The 20,406-nt window shown below is 34.1% G+C and overlaps 1 protein-coding gene across 3 annotated transcripts in view; it reads right to left on the bottom strand.

The window, feature by feature from the left end:
• Positions 1 to 2,461: 2,461 nt before the first annotated feature.
• Klhl7 (kelch like family member 7) overlaps positions 2,462 to 20,406 on the bottom strand; it is a 53,888-nt gene continuing 35,943 nt past the window's right edge. For all 3 annotated transcript variants that reach the window (XM_076835335.1, XM_076835343.1, XM_076835351.1), the window contains 4 exons: positions 9,407 to 9,647; positions 7,627 to 7,828; positions 5,024 to 5,121; positions 2,462 to 3,860 (listed from right to left, as the gene is read on the bottom strand). In XM_076835335.1, the coding sequence (XP_076691450.1) occupies positions 3,577 to 3,860; positions 5,024 to 5,121; positions 7,627 to 7,828; positions 9,407 to 9,647 (825 nt within the window). In that variant the 3' untranslated portion in view covers positions 2,462 to 3,576. The remainder of the gene's footprint in view (positions 3,861 to 5,023; positions 5,122 to 7,626; positions 7,829 to 9,406; positions 9,648 to 20,406) is intronic.

Here is a 20,406-nt window from a genome sequence, read left to right as displayed (position 1 = left end):
GGATATTCTTTCCTCCAATGGAGTGCAGAATTCAAAAAGCTAATAAGGTTCACAATAGCCAAATCTAGAAATAGAAAAGATTAATGGTTGCCCAAGGATGGAGTATTTGTGGGTGTACTGGATTGAATTGTATATTCCCCCAAAATGTTTACCTAGAGCTTCAGAATGTGACCTCATTTGGAGATTGGATCTTTGCAGATGTAAATAGTTAAGGTTCTACTAGACTGGGGGGAGCTCAACCCAGATGACTATTGTCCTTATAGAAACACTATACAAATGGTATTAGAATCAAATCAAAACAGACACAAAGATCAGTGGAATAGAATTGAAGACATAGAGTCAAACCCACATACTTACAACCATCTGATATTTGACAAAGTGCCCAAAACAGATGTTGGAGAAAAAAAATAGCCTTTTTAACAAATGATGCTGGGAAAACTGGATAATCATATGTAAAGACTGTAAGTAGATCCCTATTTCTCATCCTGCACAAAAGACAAATCAAAATGAACCAAAGATTTAGAATTAGATCAGAAACTTTGTAACTGCTAGAAGAAAATATAGGGCCAATATGCCATCATATTAGTCACCCACTTCTTCACAAAGAACTAAAGCTCAAGAAATAAAATCAAGAATCAGTTAAGTGGGATGCCCTCAAATTAAAAAAACTTATGCATAGCAAAGCAAGTGATTAAAAGCATGGAGAGAGAGCCTACAGAATGGGAGAAAATCTTTGCCAGTTGCTCCTCTGACAAGGGATTAATGTCCAGAATATATCAAGAACTCAAAAAACTCATCACCAAAAAAAAAAAAAAAAAAAAAAGAAATAACCCAACCAATAGGCAAAATAACTAAACAAGTATTTTTCAAAACAAGAAACACAAATAACCAACAAATACATGAAAAAATGTTCACATCTCTAGCAACCAGGGAAAGGCAAATTAAAACACACTAAGATTTTATCTCACTCCAGTCAAAATGGGCATTATCAAGAACACAGTATTAAATACTAATAAATGCGGGTAAAGTTGTTGGGGAAAAAGGTACACTTGTACATTGTTGGTGGGACTGCAGACTAATTCAACCACTCTGGAAAGCAGTGTAGAGATCCCTCAAAAAAAACGAGGGATGGAACCACTGTATGACTCAGCTATCCCACTGCCTGGTATTTTTCCCCAAAATCTAAAATTGGCATACTACGGCAATATAGTCTCTTCAGTATTGAGACATAAAAGTAGCCAAAATACAGAATCAGCCCAAATGCCTGTCAATGGATGAATGAATCAAGACAATATGGTATGTATATACAACGGAGTTTTACTTAGCCATAAATACTGGCATTTTCAGGTAAATGGATGGAAGTAGAGAACATCATGCTAAGTAAAATAATCCAGACTCAAAAAACTCAAGGGTCTGATGTTTTCTCTCAGGTGGAAGCTACAGTAAAGTAAGTGAAAGAAAGCGGTGGCAGGGGGAAATCAGGTATCATAAATACATAGGGAAGATCAGTGGAGTAGGTGGAGAACCAGAGTGGGAGAGGAAGAATGGGAAAGGGGAAGAAATATGGAACAAATTTAACAAAATCATTTTATATGTATATATAAATGTGACAAAGGCAATTTCACCTTTATGTGTAAGTAAACAGTACCAATTAAAAAGATAGGAGCGAAAGGGAGATCAGTGGAGTAGAGGAAGGAGAATAGAGAGGAAAAAGGGGAAGGAAAGGGGGATAGGTATCAAAATCAAATTTCTTGCATGTGATTTTGATAAAATGAATTCAATTACTATGTATAACTATAATGATGTAACAAAAAAAATCATGTGAAGATACAGAGGGAAAAGTCCACGTAAAGACAGAATAAACTGAAGTGATGCAGCTACAAGCCAAGAAATGCCAAGGATTGCTAGCAATCATCAGAAGCTAAGGGGAGGGGACGCATGTGTGGGTCCTGCTTCAGAACCTCCAGAAGGAACCAACCCTGAGGACTACTTGATTTTAGACATCTGGCCTTCTGAACTGTGAGAGAATAATTTTTTGTTATTTAAAGCCACCTAATTTGTGATAATATGTTACAACAGTCCTTGGAAACTAAAATGGGGAAATGGGGAGTGATTGCCATGGGGGTGTGTCTTTTTGGGGTGATGAAAACATTCTGAAATGATGGTGATGACTGCATTAAGTCTATGAATATACTAAAAACCACCGAATAGTACAGTTTAAATGGGTCAATTGATGGGCATATGAATTACATCTCAATTAGCCCGTATGTATGTATAAAAACGTATATATGTATAAATAGGTACCTATTATGTTGTTTTCAATTCCCTTTTAACATTCTGAGAGTTTAACACTATAATAATCTCCATATAAAGAAAGCAGTGAAAACTAAAATAGAAAAACTGCTTCATAAATTAAAAATAATACATAACACATTTAAAATAAATAAAACTGAGCAGTCCATTTTAAGTTCAAAAATATTTATTATTATCAGATAAAAACTGATGATAATTTTACCCATGGCTCATTTCACATTCCAAACATAGAGAAAAGGGCAAAACATTACTAGAAAAGAAGTTAGTAGTTGGGTTGGTAAACAATTTATTGAGACATAAAAACAACAAATAGAAGATGACATATACTGAACTAATTATTACAAAACTTTTAGACACAACTATACTAAATATCTCTTATGTGTCCTGCTAAAGAAAATATAACCCATATTAAGTTCAAAGTAAATACTAATATTGTGGGTACAACTGTCAGTGCTTTTCTAATAATCTAGAAATTTGCTATAAATAGCTTTATCTTTTGCTAGATAACCATTCTTATTATGATTAGATTTTATTTAACAGAACTAAAGATGCAGACTACTGTTTTAATTGCTGGGTAAAACCATATAAATTAATCATAGATACAAAGCTTAGCATTTCATGTTAAAAAGATGAATTACATTTAATTGGATTGAAAGTGTTTAATGAGGTTTTTGGGCACACTGTTAAGTTCCCAAATCTGTTTAAGAAGTTTTATAAGAAAAGTGTGTATATGCCTTGACTCATCTTGCTTACTTCAGAATAAAATACATTTGGTATTAAATGAAATAAATGAAGACAAGCAAAACTACGTGACATTAAGTTGCTCCATCAAAGTCGCCCATCTTGAATTACAATTCATACTATTTCTTAGTTCCTGACTGAACGTGAACAGACCTAACTACTAGCACTTACATGATATATGAAAATAGAATATAGGGCTAAGATGAGGCTGCTTCAGCCTGCCATAACCATAGTTATAAATTTGAAATTTATTCAAGAAATTCATATTTTTAACAAATGCTTATAATTTTTAAGTTTTCTGGCTAGATATGTTTGTGGTTATGTGGCCAGCTAAAATATGGTCTTTTAATTAAATAAGGAACTCCATATAAAAGAAACATTTACTTTACAGAATCTTACTTCACTCATTTAAAATTTCTTTTACCAAAATGCCAAACCAGAACTCTGTAGCCAAACTCTTGGAACAAAGTGCTGGTGGCCACATTTTTGAGTCTCTGATATGTCTTGAAGTTCACTTGTTTTTCATGTTTCAAGTGTTTCTTCATTTGCTCCACAAGTATCAACAACACAAATTAAACAACTTGTGACTGGAAAAGCACGAACTTTGGAGTTGGCGACCCATTTGTCTGTTTCAGTATTATATTCAAGGATGTGTCCTAATCGGCCCACACCTTGAAAACCAGCCAAGACATAAATGACAGAGCCAACTGCTGCACACTTCACTGTCACACCCTTCCATGGCATTGGTGACACCATCTTCCATTCATTTAATTTAATGTCGTAATATTCCACATTGTCTAGGCCACCTTCAAAAGAATAAAACAACATGAAAAACTATATGAATAATTGATCATTTTTGGATTTTTCTAACATTTAAAAAAATTTCAAAAAAAGAAAGGCTGCAAGAATTTTACAATGAGTGCCTACATAGCTACCACCTAAATTTTAAAGAATCATAAATATTATTTCTAAAAAATTAAAATGTTATATTCTGGAAAAATCAAAAAGTAAATTAGTGATTTCCCCTTTGATTATAATCCTCTAGTTTTTCCTTCTTCTCTTTTAGCAATTTATTGAAAATAAAAATGGATGAGCACCGTAGGGGAAAGAATCATTTCTTTGTTATAAATGCATAATGCTTATGTGGTTTCCATAGGCTTAATTTCTTAACTTCCAATTAAACACATTCTAGTTACAAAACAATGAAGCTCGTGGACTATCTCTAGATTTAATTCAGATTTCTCATTATTTAAGAAAATTATTTAAGACACTTGAACACATTATTACTAAAGAAAATAAAAAGATCTAATTTAATAATTTAAAAAATAATATTAATATTTTCATGCCACGTTTAAAAATGTTTAGGAAGCTGGGTGACGTGGTGCATACCAGAAATCCCAGTGACTTGGGAGGTCAAGGCAGGAGAATTTCAAATTCCAGGCTAGCCTCAGCAAGTTAACAAGACTCCGTCTCAAAAAAACGTGGAGGCAGCTAGGGATATAGCTCAGGTGGTAAAGTGTCCCTGGGTTCAATTCCCAGTTCAATTCCCTTTTCCCCCCAAAAAAATAGTTTAGGAAACTTTGCTAAAGTTAGAATCTGGATACAAGAGTTAAAATTTCTAGTTAAAAAGTTTTAGAAGATTTTCTTTTTTAAGGTTCAACTATTTCTACTGTTCAAGTGTTCTAAAGCTGGAGGGAGTGATATTATTCCACAGGGAGCATCTGGAAATGTACGGGAGTTATTTGAGATTGTCATAGTGACTGGTGGCCCTATTGACATTTCATAGACAGGGATGTTTAATATCCTGCAATGTTTCATAAAATGTTAGCTTCCAGAAATACAGAATAGATGTAATGATGTATGTGGTAGAGAACTGATTTTAAGAAATATTTCAATAAATTAAAATATGAAAGTATCAGCAAACTCATCAGCAAAGTTGAACTAATTAACACTAATTAACATCATATACCTAAACCATTCTGACCACCCACAGCAAATATCTTGTCTTTTACAAATACCAGCCCATGATTCTTCCTGGGTTCAATCATTGGACACAGCTCAGTCCACCTGAAAAAAAATAGAAGAAAGTTTTTAGTATGCTTATTTACATGCAGTAAGAAGGCTCTTATACTAACAAGAAAGGTCTGTTATCCTAAATAATTACATTTAGAGCACACTGACTTATTCTGAAATATCAATGATCCCTTTTTGTTTTAAAAATTGTTCCACAGCCACCACTGTGGAGCACACTGTGAAGTGAGGTGGGAGAGGCCTCCATTGCTGAAAAGGCCTCCACTAGCTCAACGATACAGTGAGCTGTTATGGTGTGTTAAACATGGTATTTAGCTTGGAAAAAATTCAATATATATCTCTTTCCTTCCTCTTCCCCACTGTGTGCATGTTTTATGTATATCTAAATATGTATGTTATATGTATATCTAAATCTCGACAGTTTAGAACACAGTTGCATAAATCCTCCCTCCTTGTATAATTCACATGCACAGAATATATTTCATTCTTGTTCCCCAAAGTGAAGTTTAGTGTTTAGAAGCTTTTTCTTAAAATTCTTAATGTTCAAACTGTGTTTTGTGATTTCCATAGGCTTAATTTCTTAATTTCCAATTAAACACATTATAGTTACAAAACAAGATGTCAAAGTTAGGATAAAAAAATTCCTATAAAAATAACTTGGAAATCTGGATCAAATTTTAGGAAGGATATCATAGCATATAACATTTATTTTGAGAATTGGCTAGTTATATTCACAAAGCTTTTTATTTATGAAAATGTAAAGGCACTAAAGAGATCATAAGAATTCAAATTTAACACAGAAACTCAATATAAAAAAAAGAAATGCTAAGTTGTACAGTTTATACAATATTCCTAACACTGAATATTCACCTCAATTTTAAAAATCACAAAATTCCTTTACACTTTTTCTCTTTCTATAAATGAGATCGTATTGACTTACAACAGTATTGCCTGAATAAAGATCTTAAAATTTCAAAGTTCAGAAAACTTTACTGGTTATGAGTTACATTTTAAGGATTTTTAGAAATGTAAAAATTAGGAATCAGTATGAATCAGATTACAGCTTTCCAATTAGTATGCTGTAATACCTGTGGGCATTTTATGGAAGAGGTTCATAAAGGAGGGAGGACTTTTAGTGTTAACACCACTCACCCCATCGTTTGGAACAAAATGATATGAATAAATGGCTGAATTGATGGGTGATAAGATAAGGAGTATCCCCAAGATCCCTGGAAAATACATGGTATATTTTGAAAACATATGAAAGCAATACATTTGATGATCTCAAAATTTATATTAGCAAAATATAAATTTCAAGACAAGTTGTTTTTACTTCTGTTCCTTACATTGGTAATCTTGAGCAAAAGATGAGAAAGGAAAAATTTTAACTGCATTTATGTTTGGGTAAGGAATATTGATTATGCAATTATTCTTAAAGCCTTTAAAATATGTGAGAAGCAAAAATAGATGAGTGATCACATTTCATAATAAAACTTCTATCTTTTAGTTTAAAAAAAGTAATAGGTGGAGTAAAGACTTTTATGTTTGGTAGTGTGGTAATATTTTCTAAATAGAAAACACAAAGCATAACTCTGGACATTAACAACTCTTATCATAACATTTAACTTGAACATATTGGGGGACTAATATATTCTAGTAATGGAAGAACAACGGGCAATCCAGGTACTTTTCTTACCAAATTTCTTTTGATATATCAACTAAAAGTATGTCTGAGATGTTACACATTTTATTTATTCAATGATCACATTTCCTTTTTTGCTACAAAATTAGTAAAATTAGATAACTGTTTTTTTCTTTAGCATTTTGCCTTTTTAAAATTAATTGATACTCACTTGATATAAGAGTAATTTTATTTAATAAATATGAGCCCAAACACAATTTTGGACATATGAGCCCCAAAAGATATTATACCTAGGGGTATGATTTTTATTAATGCCATGAATCAATATGTAATATTTCTACTTAAGGGCAAAGTTACTTCTAAGTCCTCCATCTCCTACATTTCTTGACATCTCAAATATAAATATTTGATGAATCAATCAGATTTGTCTCATTCATACATATTTACTACACAAATAGGACCAGAGAAGACTTCCATGGGGTATAAAGTCAAGCCATTTCTAAAGGTACAAAGGAAGGGTTAGGTTATCCAGGTTTATGTACATTCTTCTTTTTTTACAAATATTTTCTTTGGTTGTCAATGGACTTTTATTTTTTTGGTTACTTATTTATATGTGGTGCTAAGAATCGAACCCAGTGCCTCACACATGCTAGGCAAGCACTCTACCACTGAGCTACAGCCCCACCCTTTCTTTAAAAATTTTTTTTTAAAAAATCTGTTCTAATTAGTTATGCAGGACAGTAGAATGCACTTTGACACATCATACATAAATGGAGTATAATTTCTTATTCCATTCTTAATGTAAGAACTAAATTCTTCTGTTGGGGTCCTTTTGCCTTTTCACCTACTGGACTTATAGAATACAGTAACAATGAAATGAATTTTAAGTTGATACATACGTTTCTGTGGCAGGATCATAAACCTCACAAGAACTGAGGACTCTCCCAGAAACATTGTTCCCTAAGCTTCCACCACAAACATAGATGAGGCCATTGGCTTCCACCATCCCATGGCTGCAGCGCTGAGTCAACATGCTGGGCTTCGTGTGCCAGCTTTCAGTTCTGGTATCATAGCACTCAAACAAATACAGAGCTGAGTTTCCTGTATATATTTAAGAAAAAAAGAGGGGGGGGCGGTGTGCAATCACACTTAACTGAGTGTATATGTGGGTTGGGAATGAACTGACTGTATAGCTGAGTCATAAATTAGGAAAGGAAAGAACTGTAGAGCCATTTTTATAAACAATAACAAAAATGTAAGAAAATTTAATAAAAAGCTAATAACTCTGTATAGACCTTGGAAAACATTTAAAAAATGAATTTACTTGAAAGACTTTGTTTTTTGGTTCTGGTACTGTAGGAAGAGAAACTGGTTTGATTTCAAAATAAAACAAGAAATATTATTTATGTCTTGAAGTCCAGTTGTGCATGATGGGAATGACCTAGACTTCAAATATTAATATAGAATGGAAAAAAATAGCTACTCAAAGATGGTAGGTATATCAACACCTTAAAACATGAAAAACATTATTTAATAATATTCTAAAGTTTATTTAATGTTAATATGATAGTTACTACTTACTCACTGAGACCAGTGACTTCTTCACTGGTCTCAGTGAGTAAGTAGATAAGCCCTAAAATCACACCGGTTCATTCTTGACTATATTCTCAAGGTATCAATGTATACATTTTAATGATAAAACATTTACATTATGTTTTACAACTTTTGTATACTATAAGTTGTCAATAATGGTTTGGAAATAATATATTAAAGGTGAAGTGCTTTTTTTCCTTCTAAATAAAACTATTTCTTATCTTCCACTGTTCTGGGGTAATGCCAAATGATTTAAAGGTAATTACAACACTGCCACCTTTATAATTCTCCATTGCAACCAATGTCTAGGAAAAGTAAAGATCAGAGAATAACAAACAGAAGAAGCAATAGTTATGGCCTAAATAAACTTATGATCCTCCTGCCTCAGCCTCCTGAATAGCTATGAATTACATCCTTTTAACTTTAAATATTTTTAATTTGGTATAATCAGGTTGGTGGACACTAGGGAAAAATATACAGTATATAACATCTATAAAAAAAACTGACAATAAATGCTAAAGAAATAAAGTTTTAAATTTTTTTGTTTAGAAAAAACTACTAGATACTAACAAATCAGCCATTATGAGAAACGTTTTTATGTCCATACCCACACTCCTGTTATGATACATAAAAATAAAATATCACTGCCAACATTAGACTAAAACCTTACAGAATACAGCAAATGAAAATGATTGTTCTTTTTTATGGTACAAAGAAAGCAACAATAATACGGATTTTAAAAAGTATGAATGTAGTAAAAATTCTTAAAAGGTCTATGAGTAAGTATAACTTTAAAAATATTTAAAGCAAATAATACTAGATGCTAACTAATCTAGAACTAAAATTCAGATAGTGTTAACTAATCATAATAAAAAATGGGCAGTTAAAAATCTAGGGAGCTGAAATTCTTATAAATTAATTATTAAGGTAAATCTTGAAGGAAATGGGCTCTAAAATGTAACAAACATGTAATTAAATTACTAAAGACAATCTGGACAAATAATATCAATGTTTATTTTAATATGAAAGCTAATATACTTGGCTTTAAAACATTTCCTTCAAACAAAATTACTAAGAAGTCCTTACCTACTTCTGAACCTCCAGATGTATAAATTTTGCCTTCTGCAGCACAGGCAGCAAGGCTGTCTCGAGGTGTTGGAGGGCCCAGTTTGGAATACCAGCTATCCTTTACTACATTATAGCAGTCCATTCGCTTTATGGGGAAAAGCTGAGAGCCACCCAAAATGTATACTACGTTGTCCCAAAATACACATGCTGCATCTCTCCGTTTTTCAAATGGGCAGCGGATGTCTGTCCAGCTATAATCCTGAAACAGGAAAGGATAGGAAGCTTTTGGTGAGGGAAAAGCATAATTAAAAAGGACAAGCATAGATGTAATTAAGAAAATAAAAAGTAAAGAAATGTGTTAATTTACTAGAATATATACAATTTTGACTTGAGACTGTTATCCAATTTAATCTGTGTAATTTCTCCAGAATGTTGGTTGGTTTGCAGTAGAGGGCAAGAGGAAGATATTCTATTCCTTTGGGTCCTGTCTTTTCTGACTTTTAATTTATACATCTGGATATACTGCTATAACCTTGTTTTCTATTTCTTCTGCTACTGAATACTAGAAAACTCTTAAAATAAAGTTGTTTTGTTATAAAATATCTCCATGACTTCCTGCCAGATGTATAGACCGATATAAAAAATGTCAATGGACCTTAAGGAGGTCAAATTGCCATTATTCTACTGATACCTAAAGCCAAAAGGTATTTTGTGGGCTTTTGTGAGATATTTTCTATAAATATTGACTCAGTGTTGTCTACCATGCTCTAAAACTATGCTATTTGTGTGCATTTATGAATATATAACAATTTTCATCATTATGTACAACTGATATACCAATAAAAATGTGCAAAGAGAAAAAAAGTTATAAAAAAACCCTATGTTATTTACTTTGAAATATTTAAGTTCTGAGTACTAGCATACTTGCTTTTTCTCCCTGATGATTTGATATGAGTACACATCAGTACCTCACAGTAAGGGCTGTTCACAATACCACCCTGTTTCCTATTTTGATGGCATCTGAGGAAGCTTCTGCCTATCTTCCATGTGTGTGAATGGGGAATGCTGACACTTTTTTTGAGAAAGGATGGGCTGGGGATGTGGCTCAAGCGGTAGCGCGCTCGCCTGGCATGCGTGTGGCCCGGGTTCGATCCTCAGCACCACATACAAAGATGTTGTGTCTGCCGAAAACTAAAAAATAAATATTAAAAACTCTCTCTCTCTGTCTTAAAAAAAAAAAAAAAGAGAGAGAGAGAAAAGAAACTAGTGTTTTGGTATTTTCTGAAAAAATCATGATCAGACAGTAATCCAAACAATTCCCATCTCCCTGATGTACTGTCTGACTATCAACACTGTACTGTCTGACTGATACCTATTATGCTAGTATCTTATGTGGCAGGTATTTACTAGATTTCAGCAGTTCATCATAAGAATATGAGGGTTGATCTCTTAGGGAAGGAAGAGCTCCTCTATAAGGATTTTAACTCCTGATGATGATGAATATACAGTTTTTCAGGTAAACAGGAAAATACAGACTTAATCACAATCTCAATCACAGATCTGAAATTAGGATCTTTGTCCTTCTAAGTTACCGAGTGGTACATCCATTATTAGGAGGTAAAGACAAGTATACTATAAACATAACTCCTTCCTGAAGCTTCAGTTTTACACAAAGGATACTGAAAAACTAGGGGAAAGTAATTTTATTTATTCTCCTAGAGAAACTGTATACCACAGAATGAAAGATAAAATAATGATCATATTCTACAGAGAGCAATCCCTCAAAGATAAACTGAATGATTTTCTTTCAAATTCTGGAAATTCACTTATAATTCCTACCTTACCAAGTTTATTTAGCAAATAAATGCAATTTAATCAACTATATTATTAACTCAGTGAATCTAAAGTCATGCCATTCTTATACCAAACTTATACTTATTAAGTTATGTAGGAATCTCTCCAAAATTTTAAAAGATATTCTCAAGAACATTATTTTCCCGTGCTCTTAATTTTGGGATGAAAGAGTTGGTCACATATTCTTTTATTTGATCTCCAAGACCTGCGAGTCTTTTTTAAAAAATATTATTGTATTTTTATACCTTTATTTATTTTTATGTGGTGCTGAGGATAGACCCCCAGTGCCTTGCACATGCTAGGCAAGTGCTCTACCACTGAACTACAACTGCAACCCCGACCTGCTTCTCTTCAAATTAAAATAACTACCCACGTGGGACCTAGGATTAAAAAGGAAAAACATGCATTCTTTTCTTTTAGCCGAATTTCCTTAAACAGATACTAGGACATGAAGGTCTAAGGAATGAAGTAATTCTGCAGAGTTTGGTAACAAAATATTCTAATATTATTAAGAGAGTAGGGAATACATTGCTGGTCATATGTACCTATCATACAGGTGCTAGTAATGTTTCAAGTCTACGAACTAAAATAAATTCTTCAAACCATAAATGCCAGGTAAAAAACTATTGAGCTTCTGTGTGTGCACTTGAGGGAGGGAGAGATAGGAATAGGCACATGCCTCTACCTACCTACAATTTGGACTCCAATGTCTCCAGGAAAAAATCTGTTGTTGTTGTTTTTTGAGCTGAGATCTTGCTATATTACCCAGGCTGGTCTTGAACTCCTGCCTGAGCTCCTGAATGCTGGAACTATAGGTGTATTTCACCATGTCTGGCCCTCAATTTTTAATAACTGTCAATGGTTACTGTAGATGTCATACGCTAGTATTTGACAAATACTAGCGATATATAATATATATAATATTGGTGCCCATTAGTTCACCATCTAGGCAGATAAGTGAAATATCCTATATCAGCATTTCTACCAATAATATAAAACAGAGTTCAATTTTAGCTAAAATTTAATGTTTTGCATTTGGGCTCACTTAAATACACCTTCATTTGAATATATCTGGCTTTCATTTTATGTATGTATGGAGGGAAAGGAGCTTATATATATATTTTCCATTTACAGATAAGAAAACTAAGTGATGTAAGAACCTTATCAAAAGTCACATAGTTGAAAACAGATAATCCAAAATTTAAATCTAAAGCTGTGCTCTTAGCTCCTATGCTGTACCATTTCTCTAAAATCTTCTTTCACCGGCTACTAGATAGAACACTGGACTGGGAGAAAGGCAATCTGGATCTTTCTCACCACTCTTGTGTTCCTAGCTAAGTTACTCTGGGTTCTTATGTTGATAATGAACCTCAATAGACTCATCTGTAGAATCAGGTGTTAGCAGGATGGCTGCTGAGGTCCTGCACCACCTCTACATCTTATCATTTACAAACACAATGCTCAACCAAGCCAAAAAGATGCTTTCATATTCAGCATTCAATGAACTCTAAATCTTTTCTCTTTCTTCCTCAACAAACTCTACCAATAAATCTCTCTCAGGAAGCTTCTTCCATGGAGGATTCCTGACTAACAAATCCAACCCAGAGAATTTTCTTCTTTTTATACTACCAATGCTGGCACTGTCTTTAACACTGGGACATATAACTGGTTAAATTCAATTGAATTTCTTATCAACCTCTGCCTCTGTGCAGAGGAAATTTTTATTAGGTGACAGTTTGTATTTACAGAAAAGTATATTTCATACAGCTGAGGTACCTGCATTTTTGACCTTACAGCAGTTAAGAGTATGCAGGTGCTGCACTCTGTTCCTAGTTTGGACCAGTCAGAAATCTTTTGTCACTGCAGTACTATCTTTTAATTGTTCCAGCTGGTATCCTGTCACTGAGGATCCTGGCTTTGTGGTTGACTGCACCACTGAGGACTTGGGAAGCCTGTGACAAATCAATAAACAATACTTGGGGTTGGAGAGCAGGCTTTCATACACTTTTTAAAGTAAAATCTAAACTGTTTACATTTTTATCCTTTGTTGGGATAATTCTTTTCTGAAGAATTTATCCAAAGGGAAAAATGGACAGTATGCAAAGCTGGCATATAAAGGGTATTTCACTGCAGGGATATTTTATTTATTTATTTAAAAGTGGGGGGGAGGGAGGGTGGGGAGAATTTTAATATTTATTTTTTAGTTTTCAGCGGACACAACATCTTTGTATGTGGTGCTGAGGATCGAACCCAGACCGCATGCATGCCACACGAGCGCACTACCGCTTGAGCCACATCCCCAGCCCCTGCAGGGATATTTTAATAGGAAAAAACTGACATAGGCCAAATGTGAAAGAAAAGGGCAGGTATACTGTAGCCCTTCATGAGGAAATTTTCACCTCACCATAAGATAAAGTTGGGAGGAAAAAGAATTTTGTAAAATAGTATGTTTGTCATGACTTCAAAAAAAAAAAAAAACAACAAAATGTGAGAACTGGAGTGATGTTTGCTGAATACTGATGTCTGTCTGAATGTTGGGAGCACTTTGAATTTTATATCCTGCTATGTTTCAATTTTTAATAAAGAAAATGTATCTTTTTTTAAACAGAAAAGGTAAAAATACAACAATCACACAAATGATAGCCAAGAATGGCACAAAAAAACAACTGCTTCCACATAAAGACCTACAATAGTACTCAACATTTTAACAGAAATGTGAAATTAAAACTAATTTTAAGATACAGGCTTTAAGAATTGAAGAAAACCAAACAGCTCTTTTACTATGTGTTGAATTTCAATTTAGGACAGATTTACAGTATTTGACTTTCTTCTAAATCGCACATTTTACAGAGTATAGTGGTTTTCCAGAAGTAAACATGTGTTAAGCAAGTAATTCACAGGCTGTTCCTGTATTTTGAAATGTGTCCATTTTTAATAGGGCCACACAAATATTGGTGGAGATATATTATAAAATTACAGACAAAAAATTTTTCCCCTTGCCAGGCTGAGGCTTTGTGTACGCATATTATATTCAACAATATCACTTAGCCATTGAATGGAAATTAAAAATTAGGAAGAATGTCTGTATGAGCACCCTGCCAAGTTATTTTCAACAGATTTGCCTTTAAATGAACTATGATGTGTAACCTTTAATCTTGGCATAGTAAGGCACATTACACTTCACATGATTATCTCAAATTCTGGAATGAACTCATGTACTAATTTAATAAAATGTTCTCACCAATGAAGCATCAACTCACTGTGTTCAGACATGAGGAGTACAGGAAATAATGCAGATGGTCAATGTTTGGAAGAGTTAGGGAAGGTAAAGGGAAACCCACAGTGGAGAAGAGGGCAACCTTCTGTACATTTAAACTTAAGAAAATCAGAAAATCCAAGGATGGCAGTGAGACAATAACTGAGGAGTGACAATCCAAGACATGACTAAGGAGTTACAGAAACATAACTCCTATCCACACAAATCTTGAAGTTTAAGCTCTTTTAGTCCACAAAACTGGTTTAGAAAGACTTGGATTTGCCTAAAATCATATACCTAGATTGAAATGCTCTTTCTAAAAAACAGTTACCTTCCTTTAGAGAAAAAAAGACTCATGAGTAGGTCTAAGAAAAATGACTAATGACCCACACCTTCAGTTTTTCTACCTACATTAAATTCTTTTTTAAAAGTGCAAAGTTAAATTAGATTCTATTCAATTAAATAATTCCTTTGCAATCTTTCTTGGAAAATTTTTATAATCATACTTTTTACACAAAATGATGCATTCTCACTCAGCATTCAATATTCTTGTAATACTTTTTCTTCTTTCTTCCCAAACTCTACCAATAACTCCCATTCAAGAGAACCTCCATGAAGCTATCACAAAGGGGTCCTGATTGACAAATCCAACCCAGGAAGCTTTTTTTCATATGACCAAGCCATCATTGTGTATCACACACTGGGATATGTAACTGGTTAAATTCAGTCAAGCATCTCATTGACCCTGTTATGGTTTCATCAGGTGTCCCCAAAAAGCTCATGTGTGAGACAACACAGGAGAGTTTAAACATGAAATGATTGCTGCTTTCCTCCACCACACTCTCCACCATGATGATCCGCTTTATTTCAAGCCCTAAGGAATGGAGCTGGCTGTCAAAGGACTAAGACCTCTGAAACCATGAGCCCCAAATAAACTTTTCCTCCTTTATTTTTGGTAGATCTTTTAGTCATAGCAGGGAAAAAACTGACCTCCCAAAACAGACCCCCACCTCTGTGCTCTCTCACTGCTTCCTATTTCTGAATGTTTCATGAACTTTGAATTTGAGAACAGGTCTGTGTTACATGTGTCTTTCATAGGCCATCAATGCCCAACCAATAAACTTCAAATTCTAGGTGAACTATGCTAACAGGAATATATGTTAAAATCTTTGTTTAAACTATATATTTTTACAATTAGCTAAAGATACAATACTCTCTGTTCTTTGTACGAGCTGAGGATAATTGTCTTTTACACCCGGATCATCAATTTTCAAAGGAAAAAACCCTCACCACTCCTAACTGAATAGATTCAATATTTATGAGAATGATAGGTTTTACTGTGCTTCTGGATCATCATATGAACAAGCACCAAAGATAGCCAATGTAATTATCAGGTGACATAATATAGTAAGTAGTGAAAATGTATCTCCTTCCCAGTTACTCTCAGCTCTTATTCCTCTAGTGGTCACGTGCTTACTATTTTCTTGCCACTTCTCAAAGGGTAGAATCCCTTAAAACACCACCACAGAGATACTATTTCTATTTTTGTCTTTTCTTCCCACTTAACCCCCTCAAATACCTACAGTTCTGTTTCCACTATCTCCAAACCTTTGAAGGGACTCTTTATTAATTTATGATAATTAAGGCTGGCTGTGGTTTATGGAGAATGAGTCTGACATCATCCCTCCTGGGGTTACTCACATTTTCTCTGAAGATTTTTTGAAGGTACAGTGACAATACAAAAAATAAACTGCAATGGACCAAGGTGGGATGGAATGGGCTATGAGGTTAATTTTTACTACAAAACTACAAATCAGTGTGTTATGAAGATGCTTGAAAAAAAATGGGCTGAGACTCACTATTCCTATTTTGGAAGATATTCAATGAAGGCAGAACACTTAGAATTTCCCTCAATAGGTGCTCCAATACCTTCTTTACATAAATGTGAAGTCAACCTGTACAACCAAACTGCGTAACAAAGACTCAGGCAGAATACTGCTTGTTCATAAGTTGCAGTTAACACTGATTTTGCCACTGGAAGCCTATTATGTTGATAACAGAAAGCCTAGGGGATTCCCAGGATGATCTACACTTGAATTACATCAATATCAGTGGCTGGATGACTGCTACCCATTTTGAATTTTGAAAAGAAATAACTTTTTTTTTAATTCAATTATTTTAATCTGGGATTTATCCCCAATCTCCATACACACCCTCCACCATCAAAATTCATCACATAGAACAGGGGCCAGAAATGATAGTCTCGCTTCCATCACCTCATGTACAGAACACACTGTATAAGGTCACTGGTTGGAAAATTCTAAACATGTTTGAGCTGCAAACATGTTTAGAGGCATAACTCTTTTCACATCAGAAACCATGGTAACTAAACCAAATAGGTTGTCAAGCAGTTTAAACCTATGCAAAATTTGGTTATCTCCCTGGAGCCCCAAAGTTCCCTAGAGTAGCCAGAAATGCCTGTTTCAGAGCTGTTCTCTCCAGTCATTGGAAACTGCCCATGGAACTAGTCCCTTCTTCTTGAACTGTGCGCACCAAGATTTCACATAATGAATGAACGCTTCTACCTATTGAAATTCAGAAAATTCCAGTCCAGGGAATAAAGCCTTTATTAAAGATGTATTAGCACAACAAAAATGTCCATCATACTTATGGAAGCTCTTAACTAGGCAGAAAAGTGAAATCAGTCCTGGTCCAAGCCATATAGTCAAACACATGCTCATCACCAAAGCAGAAAGTGAAACCAAGGGCTGGAGGGAGTATATTCAGCATGTATCCAAGTACATAGGTCCCAGCGCCTGTCACACCCAACACAAGCCAATGAGGACTCACTGCAGGGCAGAGCTGTAGGTGTTTCTGACCATTTTAGCAGTGTTCATGCTTCTACCTCAATGCAGTGCTTCTAGAAACACTCTTTGTTGGTGGCAAAGACTACTGGTATATTTTTATAAAATTCTCACTTTTTAAAATAACACCATTTCCTTTGAGTTTATGCTTATTTTATGCAAGTGATCTTTTAAAGTCATACACAATAAGTAACTGTAATTTCCACCTTGATCGCAGGGTGGGACTGCTTTCTCTTTTGGGAAGACCTGTTTAAGAGGGAAGGTGGCTATAAAACTAAGATAAAGTGATTTAAAAGCACAGTATTTTTAGACATTGAACTCAGAGATGCTTAACTACTGAGCCACATCACCCCAATCCCCACCCCACCCGCTTTTTTTTTGAGACAGGGTCTTGTTGAGTTGCTTAGGACCTTGCTAAGTTGCTGAGGCTAAGGCTGGCTTTGAACTTGTGATCCTCCTGCCTCAGCCTTCCAAGTTGCTAGGATTACAGGCATCCACCACACTGCCCAGTAAGGTACTGTGATACCTCTAATAAATATTTCCAATAGAAAAATGTATTCTGATTTGAAGATAACTACTTCTTGTTTCTGAAATTAAAAAAAATTAGGGCCCATTCATATTTTAGATCCAGTCCCATAAAACCAACTGATAAAAATTTCTCTGAAGTGCTATATAATGGTTCATTCATCCTCACAGACTTGAGTACTCACATTAGGCCAGGCACTAACCTCAGTAATAAATCTACTTTAGAGTCCTGAGAGAATGCAGGTAGAGCAAACCTGAACCTGGTGGTACCACAAAATACTGTTTTCTGCCTTTGTAATTTACAGACTCTAGTCCTCACTCTGCTGGTTTCACTTCTTGTTTCTGTCAGGGAACATGCAGAGTCCCTTTTTTTTGTCTAGGGCATAGACAGTCTCCTATTTCTTCACCATACAAAAATAGTAAGCCAAGATCCTTACAAATTTTCAATTACAAAAATTCAATCCTTCAAAGTTTCAATTCTTCAGTCCATCATTTCACTAGTAGGAGTCCAAATAAAAACTGGTCAAGTAAGTCAACTTTTATTTAGACATCAATTACATAAGACATTACCATGCTACAATTTGTGAATAATAGAACTAAAACACTCACAACAATCTTTTAGCAATCACTAAGCACTTAGAAATTTAAAACCAGGTATGAGATGCAGAAAAGTGGACTCAGTAGGCTTTACAAAAGAACCATAGGAGAGAAATAACATTTCAGTTCAATATAGTAATCCAAGACTTCTTTTTCTGCTAACATTAAGGGAAAAAAAAAAATTAAGATTCTTTGTTATCAAAATAATTTAACTGATATTTAAGCCATTCATTAATACAAATATTTTCCACTGATGCCAATAATAATCCAAGAAATAATTCACTACAATATTGACTTAATTCTGGATAAGTTAAGTAACATTGCCTAAAATGTCCCCTTTGAAGGAGATCAATGCATTGCAAGTGGTCCCCATTTTGGCTAGTGTAAGATCCAAACAAATGGACTCTATTTAGTATTAGTGAAACCCATTTTAACATTTCTGAACATACTAAATTCAAGAATTTTAAAGTTTACCAATTCCTACACAGTATTTCTTACTTAACAGTCTACATGAATTGAATAATGAATCAATAACCCTTTTGGGAGAGCCAAGATTAATAATTATTTGTTAATTAAATCAGCTTCCCTATTTTAGCATTAGAAATAATAAAGGCTAAAATGTTATAGACAAGTAGTAAATGGCAAAATTTTTTCAAGATGGACTTTATAGCTAAAAGTAGGGAGGGGGCTGACATTTTTAATAGAATTATTTAATGAATATTATAATAAGATTATAATTGTATTAGTTTCCAGGAATAAGAGATAATTGATAGAATGAAGATTTTGTTGTTTTTTTAACAGTTAATTCCTCAATTATTTGAGGTTTTCCCCTGGAAGTCTAAAAATTTGTGGTTAAGTATACAAAAAAAAAAAGCAATTAAGTATGATTTATTGGTAAAAGCAGAAAGCAAGATACAAAATGAGAATTCTGAAGCTACATTCTCACTGCCAGGCTTGTGTAGAATATGGATCTCTTTTCAACTGTCCAATTAAAAAAAAATTAAGGAAAGCATTAGAACTATGGACTAAAAGTGAGATACCTTTCATTTGCATTATTCTAGAAATAATGCTCCCTGCCCTCTAAATGAAATCAAGTTTCTTACGCCTATTTGTACATCAAAATAGCCACTCTATTCTAAAATACTTTCTACCAAAATATGGTTTAATTGCTTCTTCACTGCCCAAATCAACACCACCACAGTTAGGCTGTATGGATGTAACTTATTAACAGTTAAAGTTGTAGTGTGTAGCCTTTTACTTTAAAGTGCTATGATTTCAGTTTTTGCTTAAAAAAAAAATCATCATTTGCTGTTATTGGCTCAAAAGGATCCTGAAAACAACAACAACAACAACAAAAAATTGTCACTTAAATACCAATAGTATGACACAGGTGGGTAGGTATATCAACCTTTTAAGCACATAGAAGAAACTGTGCCTTTGGAGTGTGTTGCCAGGCCATGAATTCTCATGGCACCTGTCATCCACTCAGTTTTCTACTGAGGAAGGAAGCCAGATGTCAGCCTATATTCTGAGAATGAAGGCATGGATCAGTAATAGACCCATTTGGCTGCTGAGTTGACAACAGCCAAAAATGGAGATACAAATAGGATGGTGATTCACTTTAACTGATCCTCCTTGGGGAAGTATTTCTGATACCTGGCAGCAAATAATTTACTCTATGGATTATGGTGTTAAGTGTTATGGTGAGAAAGAGAAGCTGTCAGAGGTCTTCTCTACTGGAGGAAGAACTGTCAATACTGGTGATTCAGAGTTATAATAGGGCCAGACACAGTCTTACTGGACCAGATTATCACAAGAACTAAAACTTGGTATATAGCTAACACTTGGCTAATGTTTATTTCTGTTACTGTCTAGCCAGATTATTAGAGGAATTTTCTTATCTTCTGGTAGGGTAAATAATG

This window comes from Callospermophilus lateralis, chromosome 1, assembly GCF_048772815.1.
Source record: "Callospermophilus lateralis isolate mCalLat2 chromosome 1, mCalLat2.hap1, whole genome shotgun sequence".
Classification (NCBI taxonomy): domain Eukaryota; kingdom Metazoa; phylum Chordata; class Mammalia; order Rodentia; family Sciuridae; genus Callospermophilus; species Callospermophilus lateralis.
The sequence above is the reverse complement of the archived record's forward strand: the minus strand, read 5'-3'. Positions and strand labels throughout refer to the sequence as shown.